General features: G+C 45.4%; 2 protein-coding genes across 4 annotated transcripts in view; both read left to right on the top strand.

The window, feature by feature from the left end:
* ANKFN1 (ankyrin repeat and fibronectin type III domain containing 1) overlaps nt 1-27,186 on the top strand; it is a 250,655-nt gene that overhangs the window by 119,714 nt on the left and 103,755 nt on the right. For all 3 annotated transcript variants that reach the window (XM_082212408.1, XM_082212407.1, XM_082212409.1), the window contains 3 exons: nt 1,929-2,136; nt 3,324-3,633; nt 21,676-21,886. In XM_082212408.1, the coding sequence (XP_082068534.1) occupies nt 3,448-3,633; nt 21,676-21,886 (397 nt within the window). In that variant the 5' untranslated portion in view covers nt 1,929-2,136; nt 3,324-3,447. The remainder of the gene's footprint in view (nt 1-1,928; nt 2,137-3,323; nt 3,634-21,675; nt 21,887-27,186) is intronic.
* The window catches only part of NOG (noggin), a 228,734-nt gene that overhangs the window by 36,270 nt on the left and 165,278 nt on the right, over nt 1-27,186 (top strand). The window lies entirely within an intron of this gene.

The raw sequence follows: 27,186 nt of genomic DNA on the forward strand, positions 1-27,186 counted from the left end.
CAGCTGCATGTGGTACTGGGAAGTCAGAAACACAATGTAGCCTTAGCTGGGCAGCCACACCTGTAGAGCCCCAGTGTCCACTACCATGAATAGTGCCCCTCCCCCCAAAATTTTTACTGTAGAATTCATCATCCTCAAGTGTCGGTGCTTTCTCTGTTTAAAAGTAAGTTTCTAGTCCTCAAGATTGTAAAGTTAAGCAATGCCACGTAAGGAAAACAAGATTACCAGTGGCCGCAGTGGAGCCTCAGTGCCTCTATAGCAGTGATGGCCAAACTTGCCCCTCCAGCTGTTTTGGGACTACAATTCCCATCATCCCTTACCACTGGTCCTGTTTAGCTAAATAGCTTTGATGATGGGAGTTGTAGTCCCAAAACAGCTGGAGGGCCAAGTTTGGCCGTCACTGCTCTATAGGGTTTTGATTAGCAGAAAATAAGGGAAACAAGCAAATATACACACATGCACATATTTCATAGCCTGTAGGATTCAATTTAGAAAAATGGAATTGAAAATATTCCTTTCCAATGCTTTACGCTGTCTAAGTAACAAGCCAAGAATAACTTAGTACTGGAGTCCTAGAAAACTGTTAAATCCCCCACCTCACGCACACAAAAAACCTCTCTCTTCCATCTAATCTTACTGCAGAAGCATCTTTTAGAAATTTCTCTTTGGAGACACTGTCAATTGGATTTAACGAGGCACTGTCCTCATTGTATACCCCAATTATTGGCCCTGTCTCTCGCCATATGTTCGTCATTTAGGGGACCCGTCTGTTTACAATACTTCATTAACCTAGGAAATGTGTGAGGCTATTTGCGACCAGACCCAATTCACGTCTGAAATGCCTGTTTCGCTGCCCTTCCCCTCTGCTGCCCCCACGCCAATCACAGCAGATAAGAGGAGAAATTTGTGAAATTAGGGAACTGATTGGTTGGTGCTAAAAGACCAATTAAGAGCAAAGTGAAGCAATCTGCTTCGACAGTGAGGGAGAAGTGTTGAGTGAGAAAAATGCTAGAGTTCCTTAAGTGGCTATTATCCAAAGCATGGCTGAGGATTTCATAGGCTGTACCAGAGGTAGCAAGGTGGGCAAGTTGCCTCCACCAACCCAGACATGCAGCCTATCCTCCACCCACCCATTCATTGCGGTTATTTCAAGGAAACACAATATTCATGTATACAGTGGTGCCCCGCAAGACGAACGCCTTGCAAGACGGAAAACCCGCTAGACGAAAGGGTTTTCCGTTTTGGAGGCGCTTCGCAAAACGAATTTCCCTATGGGCTTCCTTCGCAAGACGAAAGCCCATAGGGAAATATCTGGGACAGCGGGGAAGCGCAGCGCGTCTTCCCCACTGTCCTCGGACCTCCTCCGAAGGCTGGCGGTGGGGCGGAAAGCCCTTCTCCCCGTGCCAGCCTTCGGATGGCTGTCCTGAAGACTTGCGGTGGGAGGAGGGTTTTCCTTCCCACCGCCAACATTCAGAATGCTGTTCTGAATGTTGGCGGTGGGGAGGAAAAACCCTCCTCCCACCGCAAGCCGCGGGAACAGAGGAGAAGCGCTGCGCCCCTTCCCCTCTGTTCCCGTACCTGTCCTGAAGGCTTGCGGCGGGGAGAAAAGCCCTTCTCCGCACCGCCAGCCTGGCAAGCGGTTTCCATAGGAACGCATTAATTGCTTTTCAATGCATTCCTATGGGAAAGCGTGCTTCGCAAGACGAAAAACTTGCAAGAAGAAAAAACTTGCGGAACGAATTAATTTCGTCTTGCGAGGCACCACTGTAGATTATAAGTGAATAATTAGATGGACAGTAATGTTGAGCTGCAACCCTGAGGTTTTCTACTTGAAAGCTAATTCCATCAAAGTTTATAAGACATCCTTCAGATGACCTCCATTTAGAATGAGAGTACTACTGTGAAATATCCCCTTATTTCTCTTTCAGAAATCTATGAGGCAGAGCTGACCCCTTCCCTCCTATGCCCCCACCAACCAAATTTCTTCTTCTGATGTCCCGGGACTTCAGCAATGGCAACAATTGTGTAGTAACCTTTCACTGCTCATTTCGAAATTGTAGGCCCAAGTTATTCCACTTCATCTAAGAGTATAAATATTGCTACTTTGAAAGTGCCTGCAAAAATAAACATGAACAAGTAAGTAAAATCCTAATGTGTTATTTTATTTGAGTTGGTTTTATTTTAGCAATGCCCACCCTTCCCCAGAGATGGGTTTTGTTTCATGTACACACGTTGTGTACTGCCCTGTGCACATATGTACACATATGGTATGAACTGTCCTGTGGTCTTCAGATGAAGGGCAGTATACAAATTTAATAAATAAATCAATAAATTTGTACGGTATGTGTTCAAGCATTAAAAAAACACCAGTGTGTTTTTGCCATTTGTTGTTAGAAGGCTGCAGACAGTGTAAGTCCTTTGAAACACAAAGGAACTGTCTTAAGAGATCAGAGTATTGGGCTGTCTGTTCTGACCTATACTATCTACTCTCTTCTTCTTTGGTGATCACTCGTAGCCAAGTATGATTGTCTTCCATAAACATGGTTTGAACAATGAGTCCGTAAGTGACTGTGGAGGCCAATTCTGGATCCACATGTCCTTCCACAGTGCGGACATTCATTTCTGGGCAGGAGTTGATCATGGTGTGGATTTGCCAAGCATGTCTTCCTCTTAGCACGTTTCTCCCTTGCGTCCTGAGTTCGAGCATCTTCAAAGCCCATGACACCTTTGGTAAGGCTGTTCTCCAATTGGAGCTCTCGCAGACCAGTGTTTCCCAGTTGTTGGTGTTTATACTACATTTTTAAAGATTTGCCTTGAGAGAGTCTTTGAACCTCTTTTGTTGACCACCAACATTACGCTTTCCACTTTTAAGTTTAGAATAGAGTAGTTGCTTTGGAAGATGATCATCAGGCATCCGCACAACATGACCAGTTCAATGAAGTTGATGTTGAAGAATCATTGCTTCGACACTGGTGATCTTTGCTTCTTCCAGTGTACAGGAAGAAGTATACTTTACTGTACTGTCTACTCTATTACCAGCTAGCTAATTCTTTCAAGCATGTGTGCTACCACGGAACCATTGTTCCTTTCTCAAGCCACTTTAAAAAATGATGGTTGCTCAATTGACATCAGCCTCCTCTTGCTTTCTGTCGTAAGTGCTCCTGGGAGATCAGGGCACTGACCAATGAGGTCTATGAACTCCCACGTTTACTTTCAAACCCTCTCTAAATGAATCCTGATCAGATATTTTATGTAGAAACACCGACGAGATGTTTAAAGGGAAATAGTTTTTGCCTCATTTCTTCTTTCCCTTCTGATTGCAGAATTTGGTGATTTCACGGAGAATTTCCACATATTTCTAATGACTTGACTCAGCAAGTTCAACCCCACATATATCCCGGTGCTAGAGCCGTACCGGCTTTCTGCACAGGAACTGCCGCGTGAAATATGACTCAGCAAATGCAAAGCCTGCAGCTTTCCCAGTCGAAAAAGAACAATCCCCCGTCTTCTCCCAACGCCGCTAAGCGACTCTATCGGAACCTCTCAGAGAAGCTGAAGGGAAGCCACTCGTCTTTCGATGAGGCCTATTTCAGAGCCAGATCGGACCGCCTCAGTCTCCGAAAGTCTTCAATGGTAATTTCTTCATTTACCCCCTCAATCAACTATTGTTGTAATACATCAAATTAATCATGCGTTTCTCTAAGTTTAGATCCATTACAGTGGTACCTCAGGTTACATACGCTTCAGGTTACATACGCTTCAAGTTACAGACTCCGCTAACCCAGAAATAGTACCTCGGGTTAAGAACTTTGCTTAAGGATGAGAACAGAAATCGTGCTCCGGCGGCGCGGCAGCAGCAGGAGGCCCCATTAGCTAAAGTGGTGCTTCAGATTAAGAACAGTTTCAGGTTAAGAATGGACCTCTGAAACAAATTAAGTACGTAACCAGAGGTACCACTGTAGTTTGCTCACACCCATCTCTAGTAGGTATAATTTCTCCACTACGTTTTTACCCACTCTGGATCCCTGTTTCGTTTACAAAATGCTGGAGGTTACAGTGGTACCTCAGGTTACAAAAGCTTCGGGTTACAAATGCTTCAGGTTACAAACTCCGCTAACACGAAAGTATTTGCTCTGGGTTGCGAACTTTGCCCCAGGATGAGAACGGAAATCACACGCCAGCAGCAGGCCAGCAGCGGGAGGCCCCATTAGTGAAAGCACGCCTCTAGTTAAGAACAGACCTCCGGAATGAATTAAGTTTGTAACCAGAGGTACCCCTATGCTATGAGGAGCAGGGAATGTGGCTGTAAAGGTATGGATAAACACTTTAGGATATAGAACATTTCAGGTTGCAGGGAAGGTCCTTCATCCACTGGGCTGGAAATATATATCTATATGAATGGTTTGAAGAAGTGGGGAACCAACTCCAACCAGCCACTGGTTAAGGATGAGTGAAGTTAGATGTTGTTGGCTACAACTCCCATGAACACCAGCCATGGACCCTGCTAACTGAGGCTGGGAGAGCTGGAGTCTAGTAACATTTGAAGATCTGCAGATTCCCAACACCTAAATTGTCAGCCATTCTCTGTTTCTGGCTATTGGATGAGTTGAGATGGATTTAGGGGAGTGTGACCGGTTCAGTTGCACTGGGCACAGAGCCTCAGGGGCACTGCAACTATGATGTAGAATGGAAACATCAGAGGCAGGAGGCACCAAATTTTGACATCACACAGGGCATCTTGGAATAGGCATAGATTCAAGTATGATTAGTGGCCATGTAAAAAAAATGTTTGTTTTCTGGTTTGTATTGGTGTGTGTGTGTGTGTGTGTGTGTGTGTGTGTTTAAACTTCTCCATATCATATATGATGAGCATGTATATGGGTCCGTGATGTTCATAATATCTTATTTTGAATATTATTAATTGATACTTACCTAGCGCTGACTAATATTATATATATATATATATATATATATATATATATATATATATATATATATGCTTTCGTAGATTTTCACGGGTACAGGAATGCAGGTTTTGGTGTCTTCGGGTGTCTTCCCGTGTAAGAGTCGGGGTGTCTGTGCGACGTTTCGACGAGGTCTCACTCATCATCTTCAGGCTGGTGCTTTCGGCTTCTTGTTACTGGAACAGAGCAGAATCTGGTGTTTGAGTTCCTATAAATACTGTTGAGGGGTGTGGTGTATAGCCTCCAACGTTCTGGGCAGAGAGGAAGTTTCTAGATTAGTGTGCCTCTTCTTCTTTTGTTCCTTAATTACTTGAGGGATATCTTGAGTGATTTCATGAGTGATATTCTGAATACCACTGGGTGGGTCATTAAGTGTAGATTAGTTGCTAAAGCTTTTGTGTCTTGACCTCTTGAGCTTGTGAAGAGTTTTTCTGAGACGATGGCTGTGCTGCATTTAGTTGTGCTCTGGCTTGGCTTCGTGTATAGGGGCGAGCTGTGGTTTTGTGCCTTGTGCCAGCCAGATCTGTGTAGGGATTGCAGGGGGGTGCAGCATCCGGAGGTGCCACTATAGTTTGGCTACTGGATGGAGTCTGTAATATGTCTGTGGAGAGGGTCTGGGTTTGGGTCTGGTGTGGTTGATTGGTGACGGCGTTCTGTGTGCCTCTGGTTCTGGTGTCGGTTTTTGTGGGGAGGGCTAATTTCCAGATGTCTGGCAGGCGGGACGTGTCGTCACGCTTGTTCATGTTGTGAGGGTGTTTCTCTATCTCGATGGCTTCCATGATTATTCTCTTGTGGTGATGTTCCATGTTAAAGAGCAATTTGGAATCTGCAAAATTAATTTCGTGTCCTGTTTCTTTCATGTGTTGGAAAAGAGAGGAAGTTTTTTCTTCTTTTTTGACGGCATTCTTGTGTTCTGCGATACGTGCATTTATTCGTCTGTTTGTTTGTCCAATGTACGTGGCTGGGCAGACTTTGCAGGGTGTGTGAGGAAGCTATCTAGTTTTTCTTTCCCGTGTGGCCAAATTACAAAGGTGTCGTCAACATATCTGAGCCAAAGTTTGGGTTTGTGTTCTGACTTGTCTAAAGCATTGGTTTCAAAGTGTTTCATGTACAAATTTGCGATGACCGGTGAGAGGGGTGATCCCATAGGTGCTCCTTCTATCTGTTTGTATCTTTGTCCATTGTGGATGAAGTACGTGTTGGTTAGGCAGTGGTTGGTCAGGTCCAGGATGTATTTGGGGGGGTTGTATTTGTTTTGAATGGCTGTCAAGGCCACACGGGAAAGAAAAACTAGATAGCTTCCTCACACATCTCAACAGCCTACACCCCAAAATACAATTCACTATGGAAATAGAAGACAACAACCAACTCCCCTTTCTTGACGTCCTAATCTACAAAAAACCTGATGGCTCCCTAGGACACACTATCTACCAGAAAAAAACACACACCAACCGCTACTTACATGCACAATCACACCACCACCCTGCACAAATAAACTCCGTAGCCAAGACTCTCATCTCCAGAACCAAACGCCTGGCTGACAAAGACCACTTGACAACTGAGTTACAGAATCTCTCAAATGTGTTAATCGCCAATGGATACCAGAAAAACAGGGTTACGAAGCTAATCCAAAAAGAAACACCCCCCAAAAACCAAGACACAGAAGAAAACAATGGCATGGCCCTCCTTCCTTATATCAAGGGCACTACAGACAAAATCAGCAAAATCCTCCATAAACACAATATCAAAACAGGCTTCTGCACCAACCAAAAAATAGCCAATATCCTCAGAAACCCAAAAGACAAAATCCAGCTGGAAAACCAAGGGGTCTATGAAATACCCTGCAAAGTCTGCCCAGCCACGTACATTGGACAAACAAACAGACGAATAAATGCACGTATCGCAGAACACAAGAATGCCGTCAAAAAAGAAGAAAAAACTTCCTCTCTTTTCCAACACATGAAAGAAACAGGACACGAAATTAATTTTGCAGATTCCAAATTGCTCTTTAACATGGAACATCACCACAAGAGAATAATCATGGAAGCCATCGAGATAGAGAAACACCCTCACAACATGAACAAGCGTGACGACACGTCCCGCCTGCCAGACATCTGGAAATTAGCCCTCCCCACAAAAACCGACACCAGAACCAGAGGCACACAGAACGCCGTCACCAATCAACCACACCAGACCCAAACCCAGACCCTCTCCACAGACATATTACAGACTCCATCCAGTAGCCAAACTATAGTGGCACCTCCGGATGCTGCACCCCCCTGCAATCCCTACACAGATCTGGCTGGCACAAGGCACAAAACCACAGCTCGCCCCTATACACGAAGCCAAGCCAGAGCACAACTAAATGCAGCACAGCCATCGTCTCAGAAAAACTCTTCACAAGCTCAAGAGGTCAAGACACAAAAGCTTTAGCAACTAATCTACACTTAATGACCCACCCAGTGGTATTCAGAATATCACTCATGAAATCACTCAAGATATCCCTCAAGTAATTAAGGAACAAAAGAAGAAGAGGCACACTAATCTAGGAACTTCCTCTCTGCCCAGAACGTTGGAGGCTATACACCACACCCCTCAACAGTATTTATAGGAACTCAAACACCAGATTCTGCTCTGTTCCAGTAACAAGAAGCCGAAAGCACCAGCCTGAAGATGACGAGTGAGACCTCGTCGAAACGTCGCACAGACACCCCGACTCTTACACGGGAAGACACCCGAAGACACCAAAACCTGCATTCCTGTACCCGTGAAAATCTACGAAAGCATATATATATATATATATATATATATATATATATATATATATGGTTTTACAAATTAAAATTTACACTCATACCACACATCACAATCAAAAAAGAAAAAAGATTCCCATGAATCTTTTGATTTCCCTCCACCCCTCTGTGGGTTCCATTATTAGTCCTTTTCTACTGCAACTTTTATGATAATCCAGTTTTTAAATCTCCCTTATATCTATAGTTCTTGTTACATTACAAGTATTATTGCAATCCTGCTAATGATTTTAACTGTTTACAGTGGTCTCCAAGATAAACTATAAATTTCCCCCATTCCTTATTGAAGTTTTGGTCTTCCTGGTTTCTGATCTTTCCAGTCATTTTTGACATAGTGCTGCCTAATTTTCATGTGACACGGAGATCGCAATTTCTCTTGGTATTACGGCAGTCTGAAGGAGATGGTTCTCTCTCTCTCTCTCTCTCTCTCTCTCTCTCTCTCTCTCTCTCTCTCTCTTTCTCTTCCTTGACTATCATCATGGTATATCTGGGCTACTAATTCACCTAAAGGACCTGTGGAAGCCACAGAATCAAACTGCCTAATGGCCAGAGTGCAGTCAGCTCTAGGGATTTCAAACAAATCCCCTCTCCTCAGCAATAACTTAGCTCCTGAAAAAGATGGTGCCATTGTAAAGGAGACAGTGGAGAAGTGTGAAGGACAGGGAATCCTTCAGCACCAAGACTATGGATGGTTCAGGACACTGGCAGAAACCAGCATTCAGGGGCAGCTATAGAGCATGGACATCAAGAGGGGGCAAGAAGGCTGCCCCCCTCTGATGAACCATGATTCCCAGATTTCTTTAAAAAGATCGATCGAGCAAGCAAGTTTTTAACATTTGCAGAACCTGAGGTGCGAGGCATATTGGACAGTATGTATTGCTCAGTTCCCCGTTTACTTTGGAGGATGTGTTGATGTTACCAGTCTCAACAAAATCATCATGGTTATCATCATTGTTGCAGGAGTATACTATTTAGCTGAATGCTTTTGTTATCCCATCCTTATCCTCCTCTCACAATATCATCCTCATTCAACACAGAATTGTTGCATGAATGCTTTGTTATCATCATTACCAATAAGATGATGATCAGAGCACAATATAGGAAGAGTTTGGATTTGATATCCCGCTTTATCACTACCCTAAGGAGTCTCAAAGTGGCTAACAATCTCCTTTCCCTTCCTCCCCCACAACAAACACTCTGTGAGGTGAGTGAGGCTGAGAGACTTCAGAGAAATGTGACTAGCCCAAGGTCACCCAGCAGCTGCATGTGGAGGAGCGGAGACATGAACCCGGTTCACCAGATTACGAGTCCACTGCTCTTAACCACTACACCACCCTGGCTCATAGGTAGCCTGTTTAAATTAATGGCCCTACCCAGTCATTCGGGATGTGGGTGGTGCTGTGGGTTAAACCACAGAGCCTAGGACTTGCCAATCAGAAGGTCGGCGGTTCAAATCCCCGTGGCGGGGTGAGCTCCCGTTGCTCAGTCCCTGCTCCTGCCAACCTAGCAGTTTGAAAGCATGTCAAAGTGCAAGTAGATAAATAGGTACCACTCTGGCGGGAAGGTAAATGGTGTTTCCGTGTGCTGCTCTGGTTCACCAGAAGCGGCTTAGTCATGCTGTCCACATGACCGGGAAGCTATATGCCAGCTCCCTCGGCCAATAAAGTGAGATGAGCGCTGCAACCCCAGAGTTGGTCATGACTTGAATACCACTCTAAGTATGTGTGCGTGTGTGGATTGTTTTGTATCTCCTAACTATCACCATAGCACATAGCTTAGTCAGGCACTAAGTATTTGTAAAAATGCAAATCTTCAAAGTTCACAGTAGCTTTGCAAGAGAGGGAGATGGGGAGAAAACCAGAACAGCTTGGCCATACCCCTGTGACTTCACTAATAATAATAATAATAATAATAATAATAATAATTGTCCCCGTGACCTCCTAGCTGCTCTATTAGGTCTAGGGGGCACCACCTGTCACCGCATGCAATAATTAATTTCTTTTACATAATTCACTCAAACAACTGAGAAAGATACAAATTTTCCTGAGCCGTGCCATTTGACTATGCAAGCATGGGATTCTGTAATTAATTTCTTAAACCCTGTCACATACTAAAGAAAAAAGGCTGGATCATGCTATACCAGCTGCACTGGCTCCCGGTGGAGTACAGGATCAGGTTTAAGGTGCTGGTTTAAACCTTTAAAGCCCTATACGGCCTAGGACCCTCGTACCTACGGGACCGCCTCTCCTGGTACGCCCCACGGAGGACCTTACGGTTTGCAAATAATAACACCTAGGAGATCCCGGGCCTCAGAGAGATTAGGTTGGCCTCGACCAGGGCCAGGGCCTTTTCAGCCTTGGCCCCGGCCATGTGGAACGCTCTGCCACAAGAGATCAGGGCCCTGCGGGATTTAACATCTTTCCGCAGGGCCTGCAAGATGGAGTTGTTCCACCAGGCCTTTGGTCAGGGCTCAGCCTGACACTCCCCTTCTCTTTTTGTATAAGAACTAGTATGAAAGAGGCCTCCCGGCATTCTCACAGGCCCATATAAGATCAGCGTAGATAGTTGGGCTGATGAGCATTTACTGTTCCCAACCCTAACCCTGCAGAAAGCCATCTAATTAGACTTTAATTTGATTTCGACCTGTTTTTTAGGAGGTAATTTAATTATTGTTTGATTTTATACCAATGTTATATATCTGACGTTAGCTGCCCTGAGCTCGTCTTTGGCTGGGGAGGGCGGGATATAAATAAAAGTTTATTTATTATTTATTTATTTAGGTAAGGATGGGGAAAGAGGGGAGATTGGACTATAAGATCCCAAACCCGCCATCTGTGATGACAGTTTGTGTAAACGACACGTTTGTCTTTATTTGTTTTATTTTCACATAATGTTGATTTTGTGTCAGTTCAGTTCTTAGAAAAGATACTAAATTGGAATCTCGGTAGAGATGAGCATTCCTTGCAATTTTCACACTCACACACACCAAAAAATGTGTCTTGTTCCATTTTTTCCCTCCTTTTAGGAGGATTGTGGGAGGGTGTAAATACCAATGGAATATTTTATCTTTCTGCCAGGACGCTGTAAGAATTTATTTTGCGCTATAGTTCTAACTATATACCCAACCATTTTATTTCCTTCAACCCAGGAAAACACATTAGAAGTTGATAATGGTTTTTGGTCACTGTGACCTGCCGACCTTCTTTTCTTTACCGGACCCAATCCCAAAAGGGAAGACTAGCTCTGATTATAGATGGAGTCATTTATGCTCTCAATTTCTTTTCAGATTGACTCTTCCCCTCAAATAATTTGAGAAATCGCCAGTATCCAAAGCCAACTGCATCACAATAAACTAGAAGCTTTCATATAAAAACCAAAACGCCCACTCAATATCAAATTGCCGAATTTCAGCATCAGGGTTTTTAAATGTTATCTTTCAGTTGATTCTGTCAGTCAACGGGCATCTCAAGATAGTGCTAGCTAGGTCTGTCTCATATGCTTTTTCTAGAATGGATCTGAGATCTGTTCTGGAAAGCCTTCTGCCCTTGTGAGAACCTCTCAGGTTTAGGTCCATATTCTGTCTCTTGTCCTGCCTTCTCATCCCTGTTTGCCACATAAAAATGTAGCCACTCCCATGTATTCTGTGTGAGATAAGACATTTACTGTTGGAGGAGGAAGAGGAATGTTACTGCTGTTATTATTATTATTAATAATAGCAGTATTATTATTCATCTCTGTGTATTCTATCCCGAAAGGATGCTCTGGGGTGAAAACAAATGTTTCGAGTTCCCAAAGTTATAGTTCAAGTTCTCAGGGAAAGCCTGAAACCAACCCACATGGAAAGCCAAAAAAAAAAGTGTGAGTTTGAATTGAGAATCTTTTGACAGACTGTCGAAAACAGCCATGCAAATGTATCTATTTATAGTGGATACAGTGGGAAAAAAGATAGGCAAGAAAAAATACAGAAAAAGTAGGTGCTAAGAGGGTCCTCCTCTCTTTTGATCTTTTTTTATACCTATGAATAATTTTAGACATGTTGAAGTTTACTGGGTTCCCATTGTGGGATGTGATACATAAGTACAAGTACAGTGGTACCTCGGGTTACAGACACTTCAGGTTACAGACGCTTCAGGTTACAGACTCTGCTAACCCAGAAATAGTACCTTGGGTTAAGAACTTTGCTTCAGGATGAGAACAGAAATTGTGCGGCGGCGGCAGCAGGAGGCCTCATTAGCTAAAGTGATACCTCAGGTTAAGAACAGTTTCAGGTTAAGAACGGACCTCCAGAACGAATTAAGTTCTTAACCCAAGGTACCACTGTACAGCATTCCTTGTTTTCCTAGAGTGGACATGCAAGGGGATGTTTGGTCCAGCCAGTCAGAACTTCCTGTTTCCTCCTCGGCTGGGACATACTTCCTTTGCATGTGACTAGAGGTGGGCGTGATCTTACCTGCCCAGGTAACAAAAGGGCAAGGCACGCAGCACACTCTCTCCCTTTCCTCTGTATTTGACCTCCTCCGTCGTTGGACCAGCAGCTTTTTAGCTAGAGATGCTCTGGTGGATTTCAGCCAACAGAGGAAAAAGGGACTATTCCCATATGGGATGGATCCACATGCATATCCTTTGTAACTAAGTCTGCCTTCAGGGGATCCATCTGTGAACTGAATGTGTGAGTGGACTTCCTGCTCCTGCCAACCTAGCAGTTTGAAATCACATCAAAGTGCAAGTAGATAAATACTCCGGCAGGAAGGTAAACGGCGTTTCCGTGCGCTGCTCTGGTTTGCCAGAAGCGGCTTAGTCATGCTGGCCACATGACCCAGAAGCTGTATGCCGGCTTCCTAGGCCAATAAAGCAAGATGAGCGCCGCAACCCCAGAGTCTGTCATGACTGGACCTAACAGTCAGGGGTACCTTTACCTTTACCAGGAATATTAAGAGGCTTAAACAAGCCTGCAACCAGCTACCTGCTGTGTGTTTAAAAGGGGAATGTAAAACTCTGCTAAGTTATAGAACTTGCTAGCACAAGTTAGGAAGGATATTATTAAACAATATATTCTCTCCTGCCTCCCTGAACATTCCCATACCCATGTTGCACCAGTTCCACTCATGGTCTCACTTGTTGCCCTGTAACTGCTCATTTGCCTCCACCAACACAGAGGACTGAGGCTGAGCGGGGCAGAACATTGGTTTGGGGTTCAACTTTGGAGTAGAGGATGGCTCCAGTCCTTGATTTCCCCCCCACACACACCCCAAAACTTTTCTAGCCTAGAAATGACTAGCTGCTGAGCCACAAGCTTCACTTTGCTAAGTTGCTCCAAGCTTCACTTTGCTAAGTTTTGTTTGTTTTTGTTTTAGCAAGCCCCTTTAACATGCGAGACACCGATCAGGCAGGGAATGGCACAAGGGATGGATGAGCAAGGGGGATGAATTAACCATTAAGCAAAATAAGCGCGTGCTTAAGGCATCAAGAGAAGGGAAGCACCACAGAAATTTTCCATTGCCGGATTTTCAACATTAGTGGTCACAGATTGCCCAGTTGAGCATTCGTTTTCTCAGTTGGAAGTATATCAAAAATCCCAACAGAACCTCCATGCAACAAGGCAGACTGGATACCTTATCTCAGGGGTCAGCAGCCTTTTTCAGCTGTGGGCCAGTCCACCGTCCCTCAGACCATATGGTGGGCCAGACTATATTTGGGAAAAAATATGAACAAATTCCTATGCCCCACAAATAACCCAGAGATGCATTTTAGATAAAAGGACACATTCTACTCATGTAAAAACACCAGCAGGCCCCACAAATAACCCAGAGATGCATTTTAAATAAAAGGATACATTCTACTCATGTAAAAACACGCTGATTCCCGGACCGTCCACGGGCCGGATTTAGAAGGTGATTGGGCTGGATCCGACCTCCAGGCCTTAGGTTGCCTAACCCTGCCTTATCTCTACTAAGTATAGAAGCAGATGTGTTGCATAAGATTAAGTTTCGTTTCATGGGGGGGGGATAAAATTTTATTTACAATTTATTATTGTTTATATTTTGAATTACCGTATTTTTTGCTCTATAAGACTCACTTTTTCCCTCCTAAAAAGTAAGGGGAAATGTGTGTGTGTGTTATGGAGCGAATGCAGGCTGCGCAGCTATCCCAGAAGCCAGAACAGCAAGAGGGATTGCTGCTTTCACTGCGCAGCGATCCCTCTTGCTGTTCTGGCTTCTGAGATTCAGAATATTTTTTTTCTTGTTTTCCTCCTCCAAAAACTAGGTGTGTTTTGTGGTCTGGTGTGTCTTATAGAGCGAAAAATACGGTAGATGTATAGGGGGGCACCCCAATCTTTTAAGTGCTTGGCGACTCTAAAGGTCTTAAGCCAGCCCTGATGAGCACACCTCTGGTTGCCTCAAAACACCATCAGGGATTTGCATGGATTCTTTCAATTGCTTAGGAAACCTCAAGGGCCTATGCGAGTGCTCACAAAGTGTGCTCACGAATCCCCGAAGGCTGCAGGCTCTTTAAAGCCTGCCTGCTGAAATTAGCGGAGACATTGTGTCTCTGCTGATTTCAAGAGGCTATGCCTTGAAACAGTTGCTTGGCAGAGAAACATCAACCTACCATGGGAGACCTTTGGGGAAAGAGGGTCTTCAGTAGTGGGCTGATGCTTGCTTGCCGCCACCCATTTTTGAGCATGCACTATCATTGACCTCTGCATCCTGAAGCCCAACATCAGATGGAGACGGCATGTTTCACAAGCAAAAGCTGTTGTCTGCTCCTGCCTGAGCAACATGTGTTGAAACGTTCTCCTCCCATATCCTACTTCCACTCCTCAGGATTCAAGACGTCCTCTCACCTCTCTTGGTGTGGTGGGCGTTGTGGGACGTCAGAGGCTTTGCTGGGACTCCGATGAGGGAACTGGAACGTCAATGCCCTTCCTGATAGGCGGAGGGGGCATAACTCCGACCGCCTATCAGAAACCAGATCCTAGCCTGCAGCCTGCTTTGGCACATGGGGATGCAGGTTGGGACTTGGGCTGTGCCAGGGGGTGGAGCTGACGGAGCAGGTAGGCTTCCCTCAGATCTGCCCCTTCCCTGCACCTGGGGCACTACCTGTTCGTTCCTTCGCCAAGTTTCCCCACCCTCAGTTTAAGTTGATAGTCAATGACTTTGCTGTGGCTACGGTGGTTGCCGTTCCTTAAGGCAGTGTTTCCCAACCTTTTTTGGGCAAAGGCACACTTGTTTCATGAAAAAAATCTTGAGGCACAGCCCCGTGACGTCAGCGCGCAGCGTCACGCCGGGAGGGACTCACGAAAGTGTAAGTTTCAATTTTTCCCCCTCCCCCTTGCCTTCCTTCTGTGCCAACCGCCAAAAAGCCAAGAATCGCAGGACCGCCGGCGGAGGGGGGGAGGGTGAGCGGAGGCAGTGGCGAGCCCCGTTCCTCCCCATCCGCCCCATTCCGTGAAAGGAGCGCGAACAGGTGTGAGAAGGGGGTCAAACCTGCGGGCCGGCGCCGGGGAACCTCCAAGCTTTGGGGGTGGGGGGGGAGGAGGCAGCAAAGCGAGGCAGGAAGGAGAGCGCGGCTTGGCTGGGTGAGCTTTGGCAGGGGCAGGGAATGAGAGCCGCGAGGCGGGCGCTGCGGATGGAGGCGCTGCCCGCCGAGCTCGCAGGCAGCCAGGCAGGCAGACGGCGAGAGCCCCACGCTGGGCGGCCTCTCCTCGCCGCCCCGCCTCTCGCCGCCCGACTCGCCCGCCTCCCTCCGGGGACGGCGCCCCAATCGAAAATTTGACTTTTTTTTAAAAAAAAAAAAAACCTTTCGAATTTTTTAATTTTTCCCACGGCACACCAGACAACATCTTGCAGCACACTAGTGTGCCATGGAACAGTGGTTGAAAAACACTGCCTTAAGGGGCCGGGTAGGAATTTGCCCACCAGGCTAACTGGCTCTGATCTGGTGGTTTTGCCTACCTCATAGCAATGTCACTACTGGGCTTGGGCATAGGGGCAATTCTTTGTTTTGGATGGAGAGGATGTTGTAGTTTCCGCCTGACCCTCCAAATTCTGGGGTATCCTGTTAAAGCAGTGGTTCTCAACCTGTGGGTCCCCAGATGTTGTTGGACTACAACTCCCATCGTCCCTGAGCTCTGGCCTTGCTAGCTAGGGGTGATGGGAGTTGTAGTTCAACAACATCTGGGGACCCACAGGTTGAGAAAGGCTGTGTTAAAGGAATCTGGGGGGAGTGGCCATGTCTGTGTGCCCAGGCAGAGCCAGGGCCAAAGGCACTCCCCCAAACGGCAGTCCCTGCGGGGGTCACCCTATTTGATGTAAGTCTTAGGAACCCTTGCTTGGATTGGCCACATATCACTTCTGGTGGGTGGGCCAGAAGTATTTAGATTCTCCCACGCCCAAGCCAAACTTCTTTCATCTGTAGTCAGTAAAATTGTGGTCTGTTTTGACACAAAACCAGTCTTGTTGGTCTCTTGTTTATATGGGTTGGGTTATGGGAAACTCGATTCCTGGTTCTGCAAGCTGTCTTGCTATACTTTAGTTGCCATCTCCGGTATGGAAATCCACCCAAACACCATCTCCTTACCTTCTCAGCTGCACAGTTACCTCCCAGATCCCCATTATTTTTACCCACAACTCACAGCATCCCATATACAGTCCCTTAATTTGTTGAATTTAGATGCTCAGAAATGACATGAAACATAAACCTAAAGGAGCGTCTCCACCTCCATCGTTCTGCCTGGACACTGAGGTCCAGCGCTAAGGGCCTTCTGGTGGTTCCCTCACTGCGAGAAGCCAAGTTACAGGGAACCAGGCAGAGGGCCTTCTCAGTAGTGGCACCCGCCCTGTGGAACGCCCTCCCACCAGATGTCAAAGAGAGCAACAACTACCAGACTTTAGAAGACATCTGCAGGCAGCCCTGTTTAGGGAAGCTTTTAATGTTTAATAGGTTATTGTATTTTAATATTCTATTGGAAGCCACCAAGAGTGGCTGGGGAAACCCAGCCAAATGGGCGGGGTATAAATAAATTGTTGTTGTTGTTGTTGTTGTTGTTGTTCTTATTATTATTATTTCCACTCTTATCTGACCCCACTCCCAACATCACATGCTCGTGGGGTAAACAGATGGAGTCACTTCTCCTCAGGATAGGAAATTCACTGGCACAATAGCCTTCAGCGTGGGAAGTAGTGATCAGACCACAGTACCCTAAAGCCAATTAAGCCAACATGAAGATGCCATTCTTCTCGTTGTGAAGCAAGGGCATATGAGGGGAAATTATTTGGCCTGGTTTGTCCATGGTAGAACCAACTTTGTTTGGCCAGACAATATTGTCGCAATCTTCCCACAGAGCTCCCAACATGCTCAACCTCAGCTGGGCCTTGCTGTGGAAATAATTCTCTCCTTTTTTCTTCCAAAACTAGAACAGTGCTACTAGCTAATTATCACAAAGGGATACTGAAAAGGAATTCTGCAGAACTTGGCAAGGTACCACTGCAGAGCATTAGAAAGATGTTCTTGTAAACAAAAACCTGCAGGCCGTATTATATTTCTGCACCTGCTTCTCTTCTGTTCAATTAAAAGATGATGTGTTTCTTCACTGTCTAAGCCTTGTCCTTTTCTGCCTTGCTCGTGTACTTAGCTGCTGCGAACAGGAAGATTTGATCATTCTTTTATGGGCTTGATCAGTTCGTTGTGCAGGTGCTAGTACCTCCGTCCCCATCCTTTGCTGTCCAACCTGCATTTATTTTCTGGATGCTTTGGAACTATAAAAAGGTAAAGGTAAAGGACCTATGGGCAGTTAAGTCCGGTCAAAGGCAATTATGGCGTGCGGTGCTCATCTCGCTTTCAGGCCGAGGGAGCCGGCGTTTGTCCACAGACAGCTTTCCAGTGCATGTGGCCATCATGACTAAACTGCTTCTGGCACAACAGAACACCGTGACGGACAACAGAGCGCATGGAAATGCCATTTACCTTCCAGCCACGGCAGTACCTATTTATCTACTTGCACTGCTATGATTTTGAACTGCTAGGTTGGCAGAAGCTGGGACAGAGCAACGGGAGCTCACCTTATCACACACTTGTCACTATTGCTCCGTGCGTCAATAACGGTTTAGTCATGCTGGTCACTGGTGCTGGAGGAGACTCTTGAGAGTCCCATGGACTGCAAGAAGATCAAACCGATCCATTGTTAAGGAAATCAGCCCTGAGTGCTCACTGGAAGGACAGATCCTGAAGCTGAGGCTCCAATACTTTGGCTACCTCATGAGAAGAGAAGACTCCCTGGAAAAGACCCTGATGCTGGGAAAGATGGAGGGCGCAAGGAGAAGGGGACAACAGAGGATGAGATGGTTGGACAGTGTTCTTGAAGCTACCAGCATGACTTTGACCAAACTGCAGGAGGCTGTGGAAGACAGAAGTGCCTGGCGTGCTCTGGTCCATGGGGTCACGAAGAGTCGGACACGACTAAACGACTAAACAACAACATGCTGGTCACATGACCCAGAAACTGTTTGTGGACAAACACTGGCTCCCTCAGCCTGAAACCAAGATGAGCGCCACAACCACATAGTCATCATTGACTGGACTTAACCATCCAGGGGTCCTTTACCTTTGGAGCGATGAGACCATGCTGGCCACAACTGCATGGAATAGTAAGTTAAGAACTGCGTGGCTTAATAAAACATCCTCTGCATGTGTTTAACATCAGTGTGTAAACCCCATTTGTTCTTCCCTTCACATAAATGGGTAAACTGGGAGTAGGATGCTGAATCTGACCAGGGGGCCATATCTTTATCTTCCCCACACCTTCATGAGTCAAGTTTGACAGGTGAGTGGGATTATATTGTTATAATATAGTCATTTGCTTGTCCGGATGGAGGTGTGTGAGGGCATGTATAAACTAGCCTACTTGTACAGAGGTAAAGCTAGCGCAAACTTTTGAGACAATGGGGAACTTATTCCCAAAGCAACTGCTGGTTTAGAAGAAGGATTTTCCTCAGGACCACAAAAAGAAAGGGTCAAAATAACCGTTCCCCCTATCCCTGCTCTGATCCCATTAACTATCAGCTCCCCCAGGTGATGCAATTTGCATTTTTAAAAGCCTACATATTAACTGCAAAGACATATTTAACATCAGCAATAGTTTGACCTGGAATATCGGATCCTTGCTTCCCTTTTTTTTCTTTCTCAGAGTGAAAAAGCAATGGGTACATCTCCTCTGCTTCTATACAAACTCAAGAGATCTCAGCTGTTCAACCCACAGGAGATCAGATTTGCTTAAATTGATAAAAACCCTTTGAACTGCCCAGTAAATGTATTTCAAAGTGAATAATAAAACATGATATAAGGCTTTTTTCCAGTCATCTGGGGGCATCTCTTTCCCAGAGACCTAGAAGTGGTGTTGTGTGGGTTGTTGCTGTTTTGTAATAATAAAAAAATGAATTATGCAAGATAATGCAGAATTCACTCCAACAGGCTGCTGTTAAGACCAATAATTTAGGAATATTGTTAAGACTGAATAGGCATCACAGAGGTGACATATCTCATCATAAAAGCCCCAAACTTGATTCAGTCTCTGATTCATAAGATGGAGGTGAACCAGAGATTAAAGTGACCTGAAAATGAGGAAATAAATGCCCTAATCAGGCTTTGCCTGAAGAGATGAAGACTTAAAATGTGGAGGACTGAGAGATGCACATGCAAGACTCTCACATGTTTAGTGCAGAGCTCTGAAAAGGAGAAAGCCTTGTGGAAAGGATTCTAAATGTTCCCCCTCCACATTTTAAAGGTCTTCCATATTCAGGCAAATGTCCAACCCCCTCCCAAATGACACTTAACCCCCCCCCAAAAAAAAGTGTGACAAAAACCTTTCTGTTTGGGCTGCAACAGATAATTTTGCTGAATTTACAGTTGTTGTTTTATTATGCTTTTATATCTGGATTTGATGTGATTTTTTATGATATTTTATTATTGATCATGATTGAGACTGCATCAAAAAGGAGAACCCCCAGGCAAATTCAGTGAGGGAGGGATCAGGAAGCAAAGGAGTGGAAGAAGAAAAAAGTTTAATAGCTGAGCCAATGGTGCAAGTATTTATTTATTTCCCTGTTCTTCTGCCCTACATCCCAGTGGTAGCCCGGGACAGCTAACAATACAAATTTCAAACACAGTAGTGGGACAGAAGGAAAGAGAAAGAAGTAGAAAAAGAGACTGAACTTCTGTATATTTATTTATTCATTGTATAATATTTTTTATTAATTTTAATTTAAAACAATCCAATAAATGCCATATTAATACAATACCAAATTGCAATACAATTAAAGAAGCCAACTATCCAATACTAAATTAAACCATTTTGTTTGACTTCCCATGCTCTGGTTTTCGGGGGTTCTTGTTCTTCTTTAGTCCTGCTCCAAAACTCTTATTTAGTCCAAATGCATCCGTTCCGATATTGATCCTTTATTTTATTTTAACAGTTCAGGCTGTTGAACTTCTGTATTTGAAACTACTTCGTGAAGAGCCCAAGAAGTCCGAAACACCTTGGATATTAAACGTTTTATCCTACCCCTTTGATTATGACTATGGTATTTTGCATTGTTAGCCGTAGAGAGATAAATAAACCATCAGTTGCGCCATTTTGAATTTAAAACACACACACACCTCCCATGATTGTCTTTTCTGATGTTCGCCAGCCCTGCAGGACGCATCTCCCCTAAAATTGGCTGCGCTCTCTCTCTCTCTCTCTCTCTCTCTCTCTCTCATTCACAAACACACACACACAGAGCAAAACTATCACCACTTCCCAAACATGCTTCTCTGTGTTAGTATAATACAACCGGCACTGATTGGGGCTGGTGATACTTTAGTTCAAGGGTGGGGAACCTCAGGTCCACTGGTCAAATCCTGCCCTCCAGTCTATTCTCCCCTCAGGATTTTCCACCGGCCACACCTCTTTTCCCTAACCATACTCCTCACTGATTCTGGTCCTCAGCACCCTGCTCACATGCTTTGTTTGGCTGGAATACGTTGTTTATCTGTAGCAATTCTTCCTGCTCTGGGTTGGTGGCAGGGGTGCCAACTTGAATAAAATACTGGGAGGGGCCAGGAAAGCCCTGACCCACATAGTTGATCTCACAATGTGGTGCGCACACAACATTCGAATGGCAATGCCCATTAACTTGGGGGGCAGCCCCCTCAAATTTTTTATTGTGTGGGCCAAAGCCCCAACAGCCCCTAGGAGTTGACTCCTAATGTTGGTGGAAAGGTGTTTGTGCAAATAGAAACCTTTGGAGAGGGTGGAATCTAAGCTACTGTAAGGTAAAAAGGTAAAGGTTAGGTCCAGTGAAAGGCAACTATGGGGTTGCGGCGCTCATCTCACTTTCAGGCTGAAGGAGCCGGCGTTCGTCCATGGACAGCTTTCCGGGTCCTGTGGCCAGCAGACTAAACCACTTCTGGCACAACAGAACACCGTGACTGAAGCCATAGTGTCCAGAAACGCTGTTTCCTTCCCGCCGCAGTGGTACCTATTTATCTACTTGCACTGGTGTGCTTTTGAACTGCTAGGTTGGCAGGAGCTGGGACAGAGCAATGGGAGCTCACCCCGTCATGGGGATTCAAACCGCCGACCTTCTGAGCAGCAAGTCCAAGAGGCTCTGTGGTTTAGACCACAGCACCACTACTGTACAAAGGTAACAGTTCTGCCTGCCCCAAAAAGCTGTATCATGGAGGAACAGGTTGAAAAAGGTTCTGCTTCCTTATTTTAAGAGTGTGTGTTTGTGTGTTTCTGTGAGCTTATGATTGAAAAAATGAAAGTAAAAATGTGAGAAGAGATGCTAAGATGCACTGTTATGTTGACAGCTTTTGTGTTGTTTATTTTTTTTAAAAAAAAATCTCATGTGGATGAACAGAACTTTCAGTGCTGTGAAGCCATGCTGGAAGCTGTGGAGCAGCAAGACTTGGACGCTGTCCAGATTCTCCTCTATCAATGCACACCTGAGGAGCTGGATCTCAACACTCCTAACAGCGAGGGGCTAACTGCGCTGGACATCGCCATCCTGACAAATAATGTGCCTATTGCCAAGATTCTTTTGAAGGCTGGGGCAAAGGAGAGTCCTCACTGTAAGTATGGCAGAATGCGTACTGTAGCTGAATTGTACAGAAAAGGGCCAGGCAAGCACAGTGGGGAGTTGTGTCAAGGCATAAGGTGCATGAGGACTTGGTATGACAATCGGCATTACGAAGATTCAGAGCCCTGTGGCCCATGTTTAAACCCCATTAACATGAGCGGAAAAACAGAGGCTAACTTGTAAATCAAGTTACAGATAGGTAGCCGTGTTGGTCTGCCATAGTCAAAATAAAGAAATTCCTTCCAGTAGCACCTTAAAGACCAACTAAGTTAGTTCTTGGTATGAGCTTTCGTGTGCATGCACACTTCTTCAGATACACAGAAGAAGTGTATCTGAAGAAGTGTGCATGTGTATCTGAAGAAGTGTGCATGCACACGAAAGCTCATACCAAGAACTAACTTAGTTGGTCTTTAAGGTGCTACTGGAAGGAATTTCTTTATTGTAAATCAAGCCTTAGGATATTTATGCAAACATACTTACTTCGAGGTACAGTGGTACCTCGGGTTACGTACGCTTCAGGTTACATATGCTTCAGGTTACAGACTCCGCTAACCCAGAAACCCAGGTTAAGAACTTTGCTTCAGGATGAGAACAGAAATCACGTGGCGACGGCGCGGCAGCATAGGGAGGCCCCATTAGCTAAGGTGGTATCTGAGGTTAAGAACAGTTTCAGGTTAAGTACAGACCTCTGGAACGAATTAAGTACTTAACCCGAGGTTCCACTGTATCTATTATCCAGTTACAGGTTATTATTATTTTTAAAAAATACAGCTTGAAAATTGGGCACAAATTCCATTCAGCTCTAGCTGTCACTGGATAATAGATGTGTGTGTCATCAGTCAAGCTTGCTTTTCAGAACCTTGCAAATGGAGACCCATGCACCTATTGCTTTTTGAGTAGCTAAATTTGCTCTAAAATTTCTCCCCACCAAATAAAAGGGCTATATCAGGGGTCAGCAAACTTTTTCAGCAGGGGGCCGGTCCACTGTCCCTCAGACCTTGTGGGGGGCTGGACTTTATGGGGGGGGGGGAGAATGAATGCCCCACAAATAACCCAGAGATGCATTTTAAATAAAACCACACATTCTACTCATGTAAAAACACCAGGCAGGCCCCACAAATAACCCAGAGATGCATTTTAAATAAAAGGACACATTCTAATCATGTAAAAACATGCTGATTCCCAGACCGTCCGCGGGCCGGATTTAGAAGGCGATTGGGCCACATCCGGCCCCCGGGCTTTAGCTTGCCTACCCATGGGCTGTATAATATAGTCCCCAAAATGCACTGTGATTTCGATATTTTGAAGGGATTGCACAAAAAGTCTTCTGTGCACAAATGAAAGCCCCCTTTGGATGTGAGCAGCACCTAGCACTCGGTTAGCACTACGTGAATGCTAACCAGTGAATTAATTGTCCAGTTGAAAATTCAGTGGGATGTGGGGCTGTGCAATAAATTGCGACCTTTGAGTTTCTCTGTCCTTTAATAGCAGCGAGCCACACGAGATCTTCGAGCAACTGCACAATAAATAAGACAAATAAATAAATCCAGAATCTAGAGCCCTGGGACTGTGCTTTTGGTCTTGCAGGATCCCAATGAAAGCCGAATGAAGTTCGCTGAGCCCTGGCTGAGAGAGGGGAAACTGACAGCCAGAGACAAATGAAATCCTTGTATTTTACATGCGTGGTTGTGCTATGTCTGCTTTGCTGGCTGCTACTGAAGGCCCACTCCTGTCCAATATCAGCACTCTGCTAATACACTAAGAGCACTTCACAAGTGGGTTATGAAACTGCCCTTTGTCTTCTTTCATGGGACGGTCTCAGTCCGTTTTTGTTTTTGTTTGCTTGTTTGTTTGTGAGGGGAGAGCGAGCGGCTTGCCAAGCCCATTAATCCATGACATACTTTTTGACGCCTTACCTGTGGCTAAAAATACACCGAAGCCTACAGATTTTGCTCGAGACCGTCAATGCCTATATTTAGGTCTTTCCCAGCATGTCCATAATGAAACTGTGTTTTCAGGGGTCCGGACTGAGCAGACTCTGCCATTAATTTGGAGTTAGTTAAATTAACAGCATTTAGTACTGACCTGTCAATCTCTGAGCTCCAGGAAATTGCACCTTGAGGCTACTAATATTGCCGATTTTTTTTTCCACTGGACTGTGTGTGTATGTGAGGGTGAATTACTCCCCCCCCTTTTTTAAAAAGCCAGAATTGGTGCACCTTTATTGCTTTGCTATGTCCACAGCACTTACATTATCATTTATCCTGGGCTCTTTTAACCTTCCCAGGAGATTATTTTCATCCCCACCCCCTGCCCCCGCTCCCACCCCCACTCCTTGTATAGTATAGCTGCTCAATGAAAAGAGTTGTGTAGTTTTATATTTATTTGTTTATTTTTCTGTCATGGGTTCGTGACTGGAAAAAAAGTGTGACAGGGTTTTGGAGTACGTGATTGACGGCTGAAGCAACATTCATTAGGCATGACAGATCTGCAGGAAAACACAGTCCTGAGTGTTCTAAACAGCAGTCAGGAAAAAAAGAGAAAAAAAGACTAAACTAATTTTTCATTGACTTCATCGGTAAACAAATGTAGTCTGATGGCATGCGGGGGCAATCATAAATTATATTCATTTCCTGTCATTAATGCAAACATGCCTATGAACACAGAGAATGCGAATCTATAACCACTTCATTTCCATTAAAAAAATAATAATATTGCTCTGCACTTATCGCCATTTTTAAAATTTGGCGTTTCGATCCATCTAGGGGCCACCTGAAGGCTAAACCCTGCTTCTTCATACCCATAATTTCAGCAGATCAGGGAATTGTGCAAAATGATTGGGTCCTGCATATGTGATGGGGAACTTTCAGTTACCACCCAGCAGTTTGGCACCACCAGGGAGCTGGATTTAATTTACTTTCTCCCTTCTCCCTGCCCAGCAGCAGATCAGTGATACAGAGGGCCAGACTTACATAAAGGGTACACTCATAGGGATGCGGGTGGCACTGTGGTCTAAACCACTGAGCCTCTTGGGCTTGCCGATCAGAAGGTCGGCGGTTCGAATCTCCTGGATGGAGGGTGCGCCCGTTTCTCTGTCCCAGCTCCTGCCAACCTAGCAGTTCGAAAGCACACCAGTGCAAGTAGATAAATAGGTACTGCAGCAACGGGAAGGTAAACGGCATTTCCGTGCACTCTGGTTTCCGTCACGGTGTCCCGTTGCACCAGAAGCAGTTTAGTCCTGCTGGCCACATGCCCCGGAAAGCTGTCTGTGGACAATCATTGGCTCCCTCGGCCTGAAAGCAAGATGAGCACTGTACCCCATAGTCTTCTTTGACTGGACCCCGTCCAGGGGTCCTTTACATTTTCCTTTAAACGATGCACTCAATATGTAGTTAGCAAGTACATCTAAGGTTGGGATGGGTTTTTTTATTATATTATTTAAAACAAATCTTTAATGTTGATGTAATTTTTAGCTGGATTTTTTTGTGGTTTCGTTATGGTACCAATGGTTGTTACAAGGCAACTTGGAAGTTGTTGTGGGAGACAAGATATAATTGTTCTAGATTAATAAATAGCCCTTAAGGTAAAGGTAAAGGGACGCCTGATCATTAGGTCCAGTCGTGACCGACTCTGGGGTTGCGGCGCTCATCTTGCTTTATTGGCCGAGGGAGCCGGCGTACAGCTTCCGGGTCATGTGACCAGCATGACTAAGCCACTTCTGGTGAACCAGAGCAGCGCACAGAAACGCCGTTTACCTTCCCTCCAGAGTGGTACCTATTTATCTACTTGCACTTTGACGTGCTTTCAAACTGCTAGGTTGGCAGGAGCAGGGACCGAGCGACGGGAGCTCACCCCGTCATGGGGATTCGAACCCCTGACCTTCTGATCGGCAAGTCCTAGGCTCTGTGGTTTAACCCACAGCGCCACCTGCGTCCCTAAATAGCCCTTAGAATCATAGAATTGGAAGGGGCCCAAGGGCCATCTAATCCAACCACCTGCAATGCAGGAATCTCAGCTAAAGTATCCATGACAGATGGCCACTCAACACCTGCTTAAAAACCTCCAAGGAAGGAGAGCCCACAACCTCTCGTGGGAGTCAGCTCTACTGCCAAACATCTCTTACTGTCAAGTTTCCCCCAAAAATTTTAGTCTGAATCTCTTTTCTTGTAACTTGAAGCCATTGCCTTGAGTCCTACCCTCCAGAGCAAGAGAAAACAAGCATGCTTCCTCTTCCATGTGACAGCCCTTAAGATATTTGAAGATGGCTCTCATATCTCCTCTCAGTCACCTCTTTTCCAGGCTAAACATACTCATCTCCTTCAAGCGCTCCTTGTAAGGCTTAGTGCTTCCTATGTTCTTCCAGTGTGGTGTAGTGGTTAAGAGCGGTAGTCTTGTAATCTGGTGAACCGGGTTCGCTTCCCCGCTCCTCCACATGCAGCTGCTGGGTGACCTTGGGCTAGACACACTTCTTTGAAGTCTCTGCCCCACTCACCTCACAGAGTGTTTGTTGTGGGGGAGGAAGGGAAAGGAAATTGTTAGCCGCTTTGAGACTCCTTAAGGGGAGTGAAAGGCGGGATATCAAATCCAAACTCCTCCTCCTCCTCCTCTTCTTCTTCTCTCCCAGATGTTGTTGGACTCTATCTTCCATCATTCCTAGTTCTCACAGTAAATAATCAGGGATGCTGCTGCTGCTGAGGTATAGTGTATACTGCACTATACCTGCAGAGATCCGGGCAGTTGACAAGATAAAATCACAAAATACATAGTAAAAATAAGAACAAGAACAGCCCAATAATCTCCCCTCCCCAACACATTTTAAAAGGGCATTCGATGTTAATCAGCCCAAGGCTTGGTGAAAGAGGAATGCTTTTGCCAGATACCTAAAAGGAAGGAATGAAGGAGCCAGGAGAAGCTGCAGAACCTGCAGGGAAAGGAGAATGTTAGCCGCTTTGAGACTCCTTCGGGTAGTGATAAAGCAGGATATCAAATCCAAACTCTTCTTCCTGTGTTCTGTTCTTCAGACTCTCTTGCAGTGTGATAGAGCAGGCTGGTGGGGCTCTGCTTCTGGGTCACAGCAAAAGGATTTTGGCCAGACTAGTCCCGCACACTGATCTTTCTCCCCTGCACTTCACCAGTGTGGTGTAGTGGTTAAGAGTGGTAGTCTCATAATCTGGGGAACCGGGTTCGCGTCTCCGCTCCTCCACATGCAGCTGCTGGGTGACCTTGGGCCAGTCACACTTCTTTGAAGTCTCTCAGCCCCACTCACCTCACAGAGTGTTTGTTGTGGGGGAG

Source organism: Podarcis vaucheri, assembly GCF_965113315.1.
Source record: "Podarcis vaucheri genome assembly, chromosome: 2".
Classification (NCBI taxonomy): domain Eukaryota; kingdom Metazoa; phylum Chordata; class Lepidosauria; order Squamata; family Lacertidae; genus Podarcis; species Podarcis vaucheri.